The 13,974-nt window shown below is 37.8% G+C and overlaps 3 protein-coding genes across 5 annotated transcripts; 2 read left to right on the top strand and 1 right to left on the bottom strand.

The window, feature by feature from the left end:
- Window positions 1-875: 875 nt before the first annotated feature.
- Window positions 876-4,659, top strand: LOC18024389. 3 transcript variants are annotated; one of them, XM_024159904.1, is made up of 11 exons: window positions 876-1,086; window positions 1,183-1,242; window positions 1,404-1,629; window positions 1,977-2,211; window positions 2,292-2,461; window positions 2,550-2,689; window positions 2,767-2,944; window positions 3,042-3,379; window positions 3,525-3,772; window positions 3,847-4,203; window positions 4,290-4,659. In XM_024159904.1, the coding sequence occupies exons 3-11, from the start codon at window positions 1,445-1,447 to the stop codon at window positions 4,518-4,520; spliced, it is 2,082 nt and encodes a 693-aa protein (XP_024015672.1). In that variant the 5' UTR covers window positions 876-1,086; window positions 1,183-1,242; window positions 1,404-1,444; the 3' UTR covers window positions 4,521-4,659. The 3 variants fall into 3 exon arrangements, with proteins under 3 accessions (XP_024015672.1, XP_006406616.1, XP_024015671.1); XM_006406553.2 differs by lacking the exon at window positions 1,183-1,242; XM_024159903.1 differs by having other exon boundaries at window positions 1,183-1,629.
- A 421-nt stretch (window positions 4,660-5,080) lies between these two features.
- Window positions 5,081-5,970, bottom strand: LOC18024388 (VQ motif-containing protein 20). Its single transcript, XM_006406552.2, has one exon. It carries the CDS (start codon window positions 5,936-5,938, stop codon window positions 5,081-5,083), a length of 858 nt encoding a protein of 285 aa, XP_006406615.1. The 5' UTR covers window positions 5,939-5,970.
- Window positions 5,971-8,612: 2,642 nt separating this feature from the next.
- Window positions 8,613-13,252, top strand: LOC18023710. The gene is made up of 13 exons (XM_006406551.2): window positions 8,613-9,196; window positions 9,713-9,787; window positions 9,889-9,996; window positions 10,097-10,129; window positions 10,214-10,303; window positions 10,396-10,521; window positions 10,605-10,748; window positions 10,839-11,273; window positions 11,358-11,492; window positions 11,588-11,806; window positions 11,880-12,140; window positions 12,234-12,362; window positions 12,450-13,252. Exons 1-13 carry the CDS (start codon window positions 9,002-9,004, stop codon window positions 13,017-13,019), a joined length of 2,520 nt encoding a protein of 839 aa, XP_006406614.1. The 5' UTR covers window positions 8,613-9,001; the 3' UTR covers window positions 13,020-13,252.
- The last annotated feature ends 722 nt before the right edge of the window (window positions 13,253-13,974 follow it).

Genomic DNA, 13,974 nt, shown 5'->3' with positions numbered 1-13,974 from the left:
AGATAATACTTTTAAGTTGTTTAAACATTTTTTTATATCAAATGCGACATATTAAACTCATATAAATAATATCACTAACCCTCAAAATTTGTGACCTTACTTGAACAGGATCTGTTCTATTCTGTTCTATAGGCTCGTACCTCTGTATTTATCAAAAAAAATATGATCAAAACCCTTAACATGCATTCACTTTATCATTTCAGTCATTCCCTCTAAGTTTTTAATATACATGGATAAGTACGTTGTTTCTCATTCATCACAGCACACATCCCTATAATCTACACCCCCTAAACTAATGTGAAAATAATTTTGTGATGATGAAAACCACAATTCCAATATATTCTTCGCACGAGGAGGATTATATCATCTAGTTTATCTTGTATGCTACATGCATTAAACTTGTTCCCCGGTCTATATTTACTAATCACATTAGGAATCTTGGAGTTGGGGGATATAGTCTCTTCTCAAAACATTATATCGCATTACATTTACATTAAACCTGCGCCTATATAACACGTTACTAAAAATCGTAAATTGCTTTAGTATAATGTTCGATATAACTGATACGAGGTTCTCGACCAAATCCTACAACCATAGATGATGAAGTGACAAACATTTTACTTAGTCCGGAAACATCTTTATTAGTTTTTATAATGCAAACTAACAAAGGACTCTGATTGGGTAGAAACCGTTGAAGTTTGCTGACGTGGATTATTTTCAAATAGACACGTGTAGGGATAAGATTAGTTTAGATATGATAAAGTCAACTGATAAAATCGGAACCGTTGAAGTTTGCTGACGTGGATTAAAACCACGTTTTGCATCACGTGTGACCGTGTCTTAACCAGGCCGTGAACGATATTCGGCTACCGTCATCCGTCGCTCCTCTCCTCCTCCGTCTTCGTGGATTTCATTTCTCCTCCGCTTATTTCCCTTTTCGTTAAATTCCATATCAAAGCAGAATCTGAGAATCTAGAGTGCCCAGAGGATAATTCTTGGATGAACCAAGAATTAAAAGCCCTAAATTGATCGACAATTCGAGAATGAAGCGTCTCGATTGAGGACAAACACTCTAGTTAATTTCAGGTGTGATGTTGTTGCAATGCATTCAAATTAGTCAGCTTCTTTGATGCTTTCTCTCTAGATTTGAGGTGCTTGACTAGCCTCTGTGTTAATGTTCAGGAATTTTAGATTAGCTTTGAGGTTGATCAATGAAGCAGCAGAGATCGCATAGTAGTCCATGTTTTTTTTTTGCCCTTAATTTATTTGGAATTGATTTATGATCAGTATCAAACCTACTGACCAACTACCTTTCAGCTGAATTGCAGATAAAGTTTGCATTGAGAATATTTGGAATACATATAATCGGTTAATTTCTTGAATGATTCTGTTGATTGTATCAGAAAAAACCAGGTCTGTAACAAGGTAAAAGAAGGTTTGTGCTATGTCAAGCAAAACTCGGAATATGCTGGAAGGTTTGGTTAAAGATACTTCTTTTAAATGGTTGCTCGGGAAACAAAGCTCCTTCGATGAAGAAATCGAAGAAATGGGAAGTTCCCCATCTGCTGGCACCAGTTGGATACCTGAGCTTTCTCCTGTGGCCAATGTGGTTGTCCGCAGGTGTTCAAAGTAAGTACTCTTCATCTGTATCTCTCATCCATAAGTAGGCAATTTGGATTGCAGTATGAATTTACATGGCTCGTAAGGGTTTGTCTTGTTTCAGTAGTGCCGGCTTTGATCAAGATAAGCTAGTTTATTTTCCGTATTTTGATGTCGATTAGTGATATGATGCTGAAATAGTTTGCCAAAGAATGAGTTTAGTATAAGGTTCCACAAGGGATAGTTCTAACTAAAAAATGCATTTTACAGAAAGTTTTGGGTTTTGATTAAAAGGAATAAGATTAGATAGACATACTTCAATGCATGTATTTGATGCAGAATGAGGCTACTGATCTGTCTTATTGCTATTGATGCAGAATACTCGGTGTGTCTGCAAACGAGCTGTGTGATAGTTTCAAACAAGAGGCATTTGAATCTCTGAAGCAGCCCTCTCTATTTGCAAGGAACTTTCTAGAGTACTGTTGTTTCAGGGCACTTTCACTCTCTGTGGGAGTAACAGGTCATCTAGCCGATAAAAAGTTTCGGCGTTTAACCTTTGACATGATGGTTGTCTGGGAAGTCCCAGCTGCTGCTAGCCAGGCTTTGCTCAGCGTAAGGCTCCTTTTTTTCTCATTCTTTTGCAATCATTATAAAAAAAAACTTTTCTTTATCATCTGTTTCCTTTGATACAGGTAGATGAAGATGCAACAGTGAGTTTAGCAGCCTTCTCACGGATCGCACCGGCAGTTCCTATAATAGCTGATGTCATCATATGTGAAAATCTGTTCGAAATGCTTACTTCATCAACGTGTGGTCGGCTCCAGTTCTCTGTTTATGACAAGTATTTATATGGACTTGAGAGGTTAATTTTCTATCCTTAGAAGCCGAACTCCTGTTTCTGGAATCACTTTGTCGACAGTTTTTTTTATATTTTTTATCTTACATTATAGAGCAATAAAGAAGATGAGGACTCAGTCCGAATCATCTCTGCTTTCTGGTGTTCGATCAAAAAGAGAGAAGATTCTGGAAATAGACGGGACAGTTACTACCCAACCAGTTCTTGAACATGTTGGAATATCAACTTGGCCAGGTATTCTTTGTAATTTCTCGATATTCACGGACTTGGCATGTGTGCGTACCGCTCACTATTGCCATGATACTATTCAGGTCGCTTAATCCTGACGGACCATTCACTATATTTTGAGGCCTTAAAGGTCGTGTCTTATGACAAACCAAAGCGATATGACCTATCTGAAGATCTAAAGCAAATAGTTAAACCCGAGTTAACTGGTCCTTGGGGCACTCGGCTTTTTGACAAGGCCGTTTCTTACAAGTCTATATCACTGTAATGCCGTAAACTGATCGCAATCTCTGATACAAACCGAAATATGCTATGTTTTGTGAATGACCAATTAACAACTTTCATTGGCTCTTTTTTCTAGATCAGAACCAACGGTTATGGAGTTCCCAGAGCTTAAAGGCCACACACGCCGTGATTACTGGCTCGCTGCAATAAGAGAAGTTCTATACGTTCACAGATACATAAACAAGTACAAGATCACGGGTTTGGCAAGAGACGAAGCACTCTCAAAGGCTGTACTTGGGATTATACGCGTGCAAGCTATCCAGGAACTCAGTTTGACAAAGTCCATATGTTACGAAAATCTTCTACCGTTCAATCTCTGTGATCAGCTTCCTGGTGGAGATCTGATTCTTGAGACGCTTGCTGAGATGTCTAATTCAAGAGAGATCCATCGATCAAATAAATCCAAAGATACAGGTTACACCACTTCTTGTCAAAATAATTTCTACCTAATGGTATTTTCTTGATCTTGACCAAGAGTGTGATGACTGAAAGCGTATGCGTTATAAGCTGAAATCTGCGAGGAAGTTAATGTTTAATGTATATGTAATTTATTTACCAGGGACATTACACTCCTCAGCTTCAGATATGGTTTCACAACTGGGTTCTGTGTTTGGAGGATCGAGTCCAAGGAGCAGAACAAGTGAGAAGAGTAGTCTTGTGGTAGGTGAAGTAGTGGTCGGAGATGTGAATCCATTAGAGAGAGCAGTGAAGGAGTCGCGTAAGAACTACGAGAAGGTTGTTCTTGCGCAAGAGACGATAAATGGAGTCAAAATGGAGGGCATTGACACCAACTTAGCCGTAATGAAGGTAAACATAAACAAAAATCATTTTAAACCGCGTTTTATCAAATGTTTATCTGCATTTTCCTTTTTTTTTTGCAGGAACTGGTGCTTCCAATAATGGAAACCGGGAACCTGGTTTTGTCTCTGGTGTATTGGGACGACCCTATGAAGTCTGTTGTTTTCTGTCTCCTGTCCACTTTAATAATTTGGAAGGGATGGCTTGTTTATGTCTTTGCTCTTGCGTCTCTACTCTCTGCAATCTTCATGGTTCTCACAAGATTTTTCAGCAGAGAAAAGCTCATGGTCGAGCTGAAAGTAACCGCTCCTCCACCTATGAGCACAATGGAACAGCTTTTGGCGGTCCAGAATGGGATCTCGGAGCTCGAACAGAACATTCAAGACGGAAACATCGTTCTTCTCAAGTTCCGAGCTTTATTATTCTCGCTTTTCCCGCAGGTCTGTCTATCCTCTTGTTTTTTAATAACACAAAACGCTTCTCCTACCTCTGTGTTTTAACTGCGATTTGAAACCTCTGTTTTCAGGCGAGCGAGAAGTTTGCATTTGCGATGGTTGTTGCAGCTACGATGATTGCCTTTGTTCCAGGACGCTACTTGATTCTGGTTGTGTTTGTGGAGCTATCAACGAGATACTCGCCGCCACGAAGAGCGAGCACCGAGCGGCTGATAAGGCGGTTGAGAGAGTGGTGGTTTAGTATACCGGCGGCTCCTGTGATCCTCCAACATGACAAAAACGACAAGAAGAAGAAAAATTAAAGAAACGGCCGTTTTTATAGTTGCACAGCCGGTACTGTATGTACATACATATTTCCTATAGATACTTATGCATGTATGCAACTGATTTTGTGTGTAAATGAGTAAATCTTTTGAGCCAAATATTAAATTCAATAAATTATTTACAAATTTCCATTAAGACTTAAGAGGTTTTTATTCTTTGATAAAGATGTTTGTAACGGCTTTTAAACTCTTACCAGAAGAAGTTTTTTGCTTACACTTGAACATTCTTTTTTTCTTTTTCTGCTATCCATTATTAAGAAAAAAAGAGTCTATAGTAGAAATTAGAAAAGAATTATGAACTTGGAAGATTGGAAAAAATAAAGAGATCTCTGTTGATGCCAAAAAGAAAAAGTCTGAACTAAGAAAATGGTCACACCAACAAAGTAAACGGATCCATTAACTAATACCAAAATTTATTAGTTCCATTTTCAGAACTTACTCCAATAAGAAAACAACAAAAAATTATTTTCCTGAATAGGAAAAAAATAAAAAGAAAGAATCGAATAATGTAATTTCTCATGGAAAAAACGTGGTAACTGTTAAAAGTCACGAAACTCCGTCAAGCCATCGAACCCAGAAGAGGAAGAAGAAGAGAAGGAGCTCCTCGTATTAGGCGCGAAGTAAAGCGGATCATCAAAATTCGCAAACGGCTGATTCCCGCAAAGAAAATTATCCGCCGCCGGTGGAAAAATAGAAAACGTCGAGAAATAAGCTCCGTAGTTAATACCTGCCGTATCGTACATCGAAAGAGACGGTGGCGGCGACGGCGGAGGAGGAGGATGAAGCGGTGGAGGAATAGCCACCGCCACCGCCACCGCCGAATACGGAAGAGACGAATTAACCTGTCCATGTTCTCCTCCTCCAATGTTCTCATCTGTTGTGATCACCGACGACGATTCACTATCTTCACAGATCGTCGCGTTATTGAAAAAAATTCCCTTTCCGTTACCGGCTCCGGCGCCGGAATAATTTCTATTGTAACTGTTATGGCCACCGCCGCAGCGATTCCGGTTGCTTTTTCTGTCGACGGTGAGATCAGAGACGCTCTGGTTGATTGATTTTCCTCCGCGATCCGTTGTGCCGCCGGAATCTACGTCGGAGCGGGACATTCCGGTGAGTTTTTGAACGAGAGACATGAAATCTTTTGGATTAGTGTGTATAATTTTGGGGGTGTTAGTGTAGATGATCACTGGCTGGCGAGGCTTCGCGGCGGTGGAGGAGGATGACGACGGAGACGGCGGTTTTTTTATAACGTGAGAGTCTTTGTTGAGCTTTAGCAATGGTGACGGCGACGGTGACGGAGGATAAATAATTCCGACGCCGGCGCTAGAGTTGTTGTCATTAGGTTCTCTCTTTGGATGGTGGGGATGATGGTGGTCGTTGAACGTTGAGCTCATTTAACATAGAAGAAAATTAAAGAAGTAATTGTTTTTGATTAAATAAATATTAACGAATCATAACCAATCGAAAAAATTATTAAACGACAGTATTTTGATTCATTAGTAACTTTGGGGAGATGTGGAAGTGGAGGAGGAGAGTGGCTTTTTATAAGGTTCTTCTTTTGCCTATGCCTGCGAGCCACGTGTCTTCTCGCGCGTTTTCTAAGTGGATAGTTTGCACACGTGTTTTTGTTTTTAGTGAAAAGTTTTTTTTTTATTAGGCTAATACGGTTAAGCAATTTACTCCACTAGATTGCTGAAATCCAGGTTTAAACTTTAAAAAGTTGATGATAAGTTGATAACTAAGTGATTCATTTAGATAATTAGTAGAGAAAAATATGGATCTCATTGATAATCACATATTTTTTTTCTTTTTTTTTTCTTTGTTTTTCTTTCATTTTTGATGTTTAGCTCCGTTATCTATAACCGTGGACAAATAGTTTTTGCCAATTGAGGACAAGAAAAGAATCGAATGTGCCATTTTGATCGCAATTACGATTCTGGACAGAATAAACCGTAAGGTCCGCAACCACATAATCATCATCATTTACATAATTTACACATGCACAGAGTCTGATTCTGAATTTTAACAATGGCGTCCTCTCAAGCTCCTTCCATGTTCCTTTTTGGATCAACTCGACCTGATTTCTCTTCGGGTACTTGTCTCCTGGTTGCATCTTGAGTTTTGCTTGAGTTTGCCTCTGTTCCAGATTCTTGCTTGTAGAAGATGCGGTAGACCATGAGAATTTGATTATGGAACAACTATAAAATCTTGTCTGAAAATGCTTGTGAAGATAATTAATTTAAATCCCTTTTTGGAATCCTCAGCAACATTATGTTTTGTGGGTGTAAAAGAAACTTCATTTAAATTGCATTATTCTTGCTAGTTAGCTGCAACTTCATTATTACGCCATTATAGTCTTTTTTCCCTGACAAGTGTTTGCTTCTTTTGAATAAATTTCTACTAGCAAACGTTCTTACCTCGTTTTTGATCATGTTCCAGATAGAAAAGTAATATATCGATCGTAAGATGTTCCGATCTTGAGTATGCTAAATAGATGATAGCTGCAACTGATGCTGTGAGGACAAGGGGATTCAAGTTTGGAGTGTCTTCTCATGTAGATAGATAGAGAGTTTCACAAAGTAAATTTGTATGTAAATAAATCTGCAGGTACATTTCTGACAGATAATGAGCACAAGTTGTGTGTATGTATCTTAATATCACTCAAGCAATGCGGTCCAACTTACTAACTTTAGCAATTCCTAATTCACAAATTTTTTTCCCATGGTCTGTACTATTCACTATCGGTAAAGATTTGAATATTTGGAATCGACATGTTTTACATATAATAAGTTCATATAACGTGTTAGTTCTAACTTCTAAAATATAAGAAGAAAAAGGACGTCCATTTTAAATCGCATTAAATAAAACGTACAATATGTCAATAATTAGGGGCTAGGCGAAATGACTCTTTAACTCATTTTCAACCTGTTAAACATTAAGGATTTGGAGTCGGGTTACGAATTTCAATACTATACGAATATACGTGTCTGGATCACATGGTAAACGACGTCTAAAATATAGATAAAAATCCAATAATTATCAATCTGAATCCTTTAAATATATTGTTATTTAACTTATGTTGCTTGGATTGTGAAGTATCTGGATTTTAAAAATTGTATTGATTTAGATCTGATTTTTGAAAAATATTTTACAGATCTTGAGTTTAAGGGAATAACTTTAGAAATTTGGATACAAATATGTAATTTTTGCATGAGTTGGGGGAATTTTTCAGTGGGCTCCTGTCTTTACATATACCAGTTTTAAAGGGTTCGGGTACGACTAATAAATGATTTTATCTACACAAGTAAAACTGAGCAACATTAATATGAAAAGTTGTAGAACATTTTTAATAGTGCTCGTCCTTGAATAGAAAAGGGGAAAAAGTATTTAGAAAATTTGTATCGTGTCGTATTAAATTAGACGAAAATCCACCCAAAAAAATCTGTTAGAAGAAACTGACAATATTTTATTCTTTGATGAACACTATACAACAACGATAAAACAAAATGTGCCGCTCAGATCTAATCGTTTTTTGTTTTTTGACAGAATGCCGCTCAGAAGTCAGATCTAATCATCACGCGTCTTTTAGACAATCCGAAATGTCAACGGTTTAAATGTCTAAGTATGACCAGTGAAGTGAACAGTCAATAACAGCGCGGCAGGCACATCGGACGGTCGATATTTTTTTGCTATTATTTACAAACGGCCAGGATTTCATTATGACATGGGACCAAGTAAAACTTTATTAAAACTATGATAGTGGAGCCTTTTATTTTTAATAATAAATCAACAATTCGAGGCGATGACAAAAAAAAAAAACATCAATTCGGATATTCTTTTTTATATCAAAAATATGTATTCACATTTAGTATTTTATTTCACTCAAATATGATTAAAAATCTGATAATATGACATAGTAAATTAATATCATTGGATCATATTTCTATAAAAATAAGAAGACTTTTCAGGTATTTCCTTTTTTAGTTTTTTTCTTTCCTGCATATACTTAAATTAAATAAAACAGGCAGAATTTGTGTGAGGTTTTCCTTCTAACACTGTTCATTCTGTCTAAAGATCCGTTACCAGAAGCTGAGAGTTACCGACAAGTAACTTGGGAGATCGAAATTCTTGTCTGAGAGGACCTTCTTATTCGAAACTTCGTCCCACAGACTTTTCAGATTTTCCCAGAAATTTTGCTGTTCTTCGTGCACTCAGGAGCAAGAAAAAAAAACAAATATCTCGACCCACCGGTGGATCTGTGAAGTTTGTCGAAGAAATCAAATGCTGGGTTTAAAAGGAGAATAAGCACCGCAAAGAAATATCTCTTACTTTTATCTGAGTAAACACTTCAGATTCCAAACTTGACTCAGAAAGCTTTCAGTTTTTCCCGGAAAAAAAAGGGAAATTCCCTTGACTGACCATGGATCCTTGAAGAAGCTTGAAGGCAATTTGAAGCGATGGTTCGGAGGATTAAGAGGAAAGGTTTCATAAACACCGAAGCTGCAAGAGAATTTCTCAATCATCTTGTTGCCGAGAGACATTCGCTGTTGTTGCTGGTTCCTTTGGTCCTAGCTTTCTGGGCAATAGAGAGATGGGTCTTTGCTTTCTCCAATTGGGTTCCTCTCGTTGTAGCTGTTTGGGCTTCTCTTCAGGTAATTTAGCCAAAATATCACCTTTTTCGTAATCCATTGCTTCCTGGATTCAGGCTTACAAATTGATGAAGTCTTTTCTTGTTTTAGTTTGTCCCTTTTCATGGGTTCTTGCTAAACCACCAGTTAATTTGATGGTTCATGGATACTATAGAATCCTCAGATAAAGTTTGAAGCTTTATGCTTTTTGTATATAACTAACTTTTACAAGTTTGCCATATACACACAGAGTTTGATCTTTCAGATATAGTCATGGTAAATTGCTATTCATGGAAGAGTTATAATTTTTAAATATTTAAAGTTGAATTATGTGATTCATCTATTAGCTAGAGCTTTTATCATGTTTTTGTGGTATACTAAAAAAGTTGGGGGTTTTATTATGCTAATTTGGTATATGTGGAAAAGTTTTAATCAATTTGTTCATATGAACACATCTGTTCTGCGCATTAAGTTAAGATGTTTCAGTTAAAAGTCTAGCTTTGTTTTTTTTCTTTACTGTGTTCATATGTTTCTCTGCAGTATGGAAGTTACCAAAGGGCACTACTTGCAGAAGATCTAACCAAGAAGTGGAAGCAAAACGTGTTCAATGCGTCGGTGAGAATTTTTTTTTGGCTTGTTTTTCTCCTGGGGAATTCTCATTCGATTGTTCGATGTTATAAGAATACCACGTTGTTGTTTTTTCGTCTTTCTTTCAGACGATAACTCCATTGGAACATTGTCAATGGCTGAACAAGTTACTGTCTGAAATTTGGCTAAACTTTATGAACAAGAAACTCTCTCTCAGATTTTCTTCTATGGTAGAGGTAAGATTCATTCTTCTTTATGCTCTTTTTACCTAAAATGTGTTTTCTGCCAAAATTCTTTTAGACATAAACGGTTGATCCTTTATTATCTAAAACGCAGAAACGATTGAGGCAACGAAGATCAAGACTAATAGTAAGCACTCTTTCCCCTTTCCCTGAGACCTCCTTAAAAGACTTTAGACTAAGTGATGCTAAAATTTTAATCGGTTATCGATAGGAAAATATACAATTATTGGAGTTTTCTCTTGGCTCCTGCCCTCCTTTGCTAGGACTCCATGGAACTTGCTGGTCGCAATCAGGGGAACAGGTTTAGTTACTTCGTTGTCTTAAACTGCAAATATTCGAAGAAAAGGTTGGATATTGATTTTTGATTCTGTTATCTTTCCCTTTGTGATTTAGAAAATCATGCGATTAGATTTTAATTGGGACACAACGGATCTAAGCATCTTGTTGCAAGCTAAGTTGTCCAAACCGTTTAATCGAACAGCACGAATCGTTGTCAACAGTCTTTGCATCAAAGGCGATGTAAGTGAAACCTATTGTTCACCACATAACCCTTTTAAAAGAGTAAAATTTTCCTGGTTTATTTACTTTCAATCTTGTTGCAGATTCTGATCAGACCGACTCTTGAAGGAAGAGCAATGCTCTATTCATTTGTATCGAACCCTGAAGTTAGAATCGGAGTTGCTTTCGGTGGTGGCGGTGGCCAATCTCTTCCCGCTACAGAGCTTCCCGGCGTCTCCTCTTGGCTGGTTAGTTTCCTTTTTTCATTTTTTACCGCCAAAAAATAACTGACAAACTACAAAGGGGCAAAACCGTAAATATGATTCTCCATTTTTCAGGTCAAAATCTTAACGGAAACGTTGAACAAGAAGATGGTGGAGCCAAGACGGGGATGTTTCTCGTTACCGGCGACTGATTTACACAAAACAGCCGTCGGGGGAATCATCTACGTAACCGTCGTCTCTGGAAGCAATCTTCACCGGAGCGTGCTTCGCGGAAGCCCCTCGAGAAGTTCCGACATTGGAGACGGTAGCAACGGAAACAGCAGCAACAGTGGTGGTAGCAGCAGCAAGGACAAACCTGTTCAGACTTTTGTGGAGGTCGAGCTCGAACAGCTGTCTCGAAGAACCGAGATGAGATCTGGATCGAATCCAGCTTATCAGTCTACGTTTAATATGATCTTACACGACAATACAGGGACACTTAAATTTAATCTCTATGAGAATAATCCTGGGACTGTCAGAAACGACAGTCTCGCTAGCTGTGAAGTTAAGGTAATTAATCACACACTTTTAAGTATTTACCATTTGTTGCTGTTACGAGCCGTTTTTAATATTTTATTTTCTTGAAATGTACAGATGAAATATGTAAATGATGATTCAACGATGTTTTGGGCCGTTGGATCTGATAACGGTGTGATTGCGAAACACGCTGAGTTCTGTGGTCAAGAAATCGAGATGGTTGTTCCCTTTGAAGGAGCTAGCTCCGGCGAGGTATATATATATATATAAAAAACTAGACCAATACATTCTCTTCTTTTCTATGTCTCTTTTATATCTTGACCACTTGATCCTGTTTTGTTATATAGTTGACTGTCCGGTTACTTTTGAAAGAATGGCATTTCTCAGACGGCTCACATAGCTTGAACAGCGTTAATTCGAGTTCTTTGCACTCACTCGATGCATCTTCTAGCTTATCCTCGAAAACCGGCCGGAAAATAATTGTCACTGTTTTATCCGGAAAGAATCTTGTTTCCAAAGACAAGACTGGAAAATGCGAAGCCTCTGTGAAGTTACAGTATGCAAAAGTAAGTAATCTCTCTGCATAATTGAGCTTGAAAGAGTGTGCATTTATCTAACGTATTCTTCTTATGTGTATAGACTATACAGAAGACAAAGACGGTGAACTCTGCAGAGTGTGTCTGGAACCAGAAATTTGAGTTTGAGGAGCTAACAGGAGAAGAATACCTAAAGGTGAAATGCTATAGAGAAGAGATGCTTGGAACGGACAACATCGGTACAGCTACACTGAGTCTTCAAGGAATCAATAACAGCGAAATGCATATATGGGTTCCTCTTGAAGAAGTTAGTTCTGGAGAAATAGAGCTGTTGATCGAAGCTGTTAGTCCCGAGTACAACGAAGTAAAGTGTTTTGACATTAATCACACACACTCTGTTTTCTGTTGTTTTTTCTTCATTGATGTTTAAGTCTGTTTTCCTGGTTTATAATCGCAGGCGGATTCTAGTAAAGGCTTGATTGAATTGGTTCTTGTTGAAGCGCGGGATCTTGTGGCCGCTGATCTTAGAGGAACAAGTGATCCTTACGTTAGGGTTCAATATGGAGAGAAGAAACAGAGGACTAAGGTATTTAAAGAAACTGTTTTTAGACTCAAGAAAGACATTAGTAGGGACAAAGTAAGCAAAACTTAGAGATGCTTTGATGTTTTGCAGGTGATATTTAAGACATTGCATCCGAAATGGAACCAGACAATGGAGTTTCAAGATGATGGGAGCTCGTTAGAGCTATTTGTCAAAGACTATAACACACTGCTTCCAACTTCAAGCATCGGTAACTGCGTTGTGGAGTACCAACGGTTAAAGCCAAACGAGACTGCAGACAAGTGGATACCTCTCCAAGGAGTGTTACGTGGTGAGATCCGTGTCAGAGTCACGAGGAAAGTCACGGAGATTCCGAGACGCGCAAGCGCGGATTCTGGCTCTCCATTCAACAAGGCTCTGTTGCTGTCGAACCAGATGAAACAGGTGATGATAAAGTTTCAGAATTTGATCGACGATGGAGATCTTGAAGGTCTTGCTGAAGCTTTAGGAGAGTTGGAGAGTTTGGAGGACGAACAAGCAGAGTATTTGGGGCAGCTTCAGGGAGAGCAAACGCTGCTTATAAACAAGATCAAAGACCTTGGTAAGGAGATTCTTAACTCGTCCCCGGTTCAAGCACCGTCTCATTCTCCATCTCCATCAATGTCGGGTTCCTATAGCCGGAGATCATCAACGCCGATGTAGTCGGAATCACTTGTTTTGAGATCAACCAACAAAACCATCTACTGTATGATGTATTCTATTGTATATATAGATAGATATGTAGGGCATTGGATAAAAATGTTCAAAGAGAATTGAGCCCCTTTTTTTTTACTGGAGATAGAAAAACATAATCTGTAAGTTTCTTTTCATTTCCATTGTTATTCAGTAACAACAACAAAAACAGTTGTAATTGTTTGTAAAAAACTGTTGTTCTGTCTCTAACTTTCTAGTCTGAGAAATCATTTACAGAAACCAAATATCATTTTCTCCTCATGGTTCGTATTCTGTTGAGTATTGATCCTTTAATTGTTTCTGCAAAAGATAAAGAAGACAAGAATCAAAAGATGGTAATGAAGATTGATGAAAAGCTGAAGAATCGGAGAAGAAGAGCAAAGTCAACTAAAGGGAGTCAACACAAAAGGAAGATTTGGGCTTAAAGACATGTTTGTATAATGAGTAAATGGGCCTGCGAATCTACTTAGACCCAATCGTACAAGTAGTTAGATGTGTGTGTTTATTTATGTGATGATTAAATTTAGAGTATAGCTAAGGTCCTAAGATGAGTTGTTAGAGTCTAAGCAAGTGTAGTGTGGCTTGTGGAAGATAGTCTAAGTGTTAGAGTAGAGGTGCAAGTATGGTAAAAGTAAGTGAGTAGTAGTTGAAGTAAAACTAATATATGTATGGGAGAATATGAGTGTAGTGAGGTATGAGAAGAAAATGAAATGAAAAAGTGTTAAAAGAAAATTAACTTCTAAACGTGAGAAAAGAAAAACAAACTTCAGAGAAGGATAAGTGAGAATCACAACATATTCTCACTACAAATCTAAATGACTCAGCTTGAGGTACACATTCCCCAACTTTCCAAACAATACTCATTTGCGAATAAATTAACCCATATGTACAAGCATTTTTGTTTCGAAAGAGTAACTGAGATGAT

The sequence above is a fragment of the Eutrema salsugineum genome, unplaced genomic scaffold (assembly GCF_000478725.1).
Source record: "Eutrema salsugineum unplaced genomic scaffold, Eutsalg1_0 scaffold_13, whole genome shotgun sequence".
NCBI lineage: Eukaryota > Viridiplantae > Streptophyta > Magnoliopsida > Brassicales > Brassicaceae > Eutrema > Eutrema salsugineum.
Note: the sequence above shows the minus strand (reverse complement) of the source record. Positions and strands in the feature narration are given on the sequence as shown.

Coding starts and splice junctions, on each gene's coding strand:
- LOC18024389 (XM_006406553.2), top strand. CDS start 1,445: ATGTCAAGCAAAACTCGGAATATGCTGGAAGGTTTGGTTAAAGATACT. Junction 2,212..2,291: donor CTAGCCAGGCTTTGCTCAGC/GTAAGGCTCCTT, acceptor CCTTTGATACAG/GTAGATGAAGATGCAACAGT. Junction 4,204..4,289: donor TATTCTCGCTTTTCCCGCAG/GTCTGTCTATCC, acceptor CTCTGTTTTCAG/GCGAGCGAGAAGTTTGCATT.
- LOC18024388 (XM_006406552.2), bottom strand. CDS start 5,938: ATGAGCTCAACGTTCAACGACCACCATCATCCCCACCATCCAAAGAGA.
- LOC18023710 (XM_006406551.2), top strand. CDS start 9,002: ATGGTTCGGAGGATTAAGAGGAAAGGTTTCATAAACACCGAAGCTGCA. Junction 10,749..10,838: donor CCGGCGTCTCCTCTTGGCTG/GTTAGTTTCCTT, acceptor TCCATTTTTCAG/GTCAAAATCTTAACGGAAAC. Junction 12,363..12,449: donor AGAAGAAACAGAGGACTAAG/GTATTTAAAGAA, acceptor GATGTTTTGCAG/GTGATATTTAAGACATTGCA.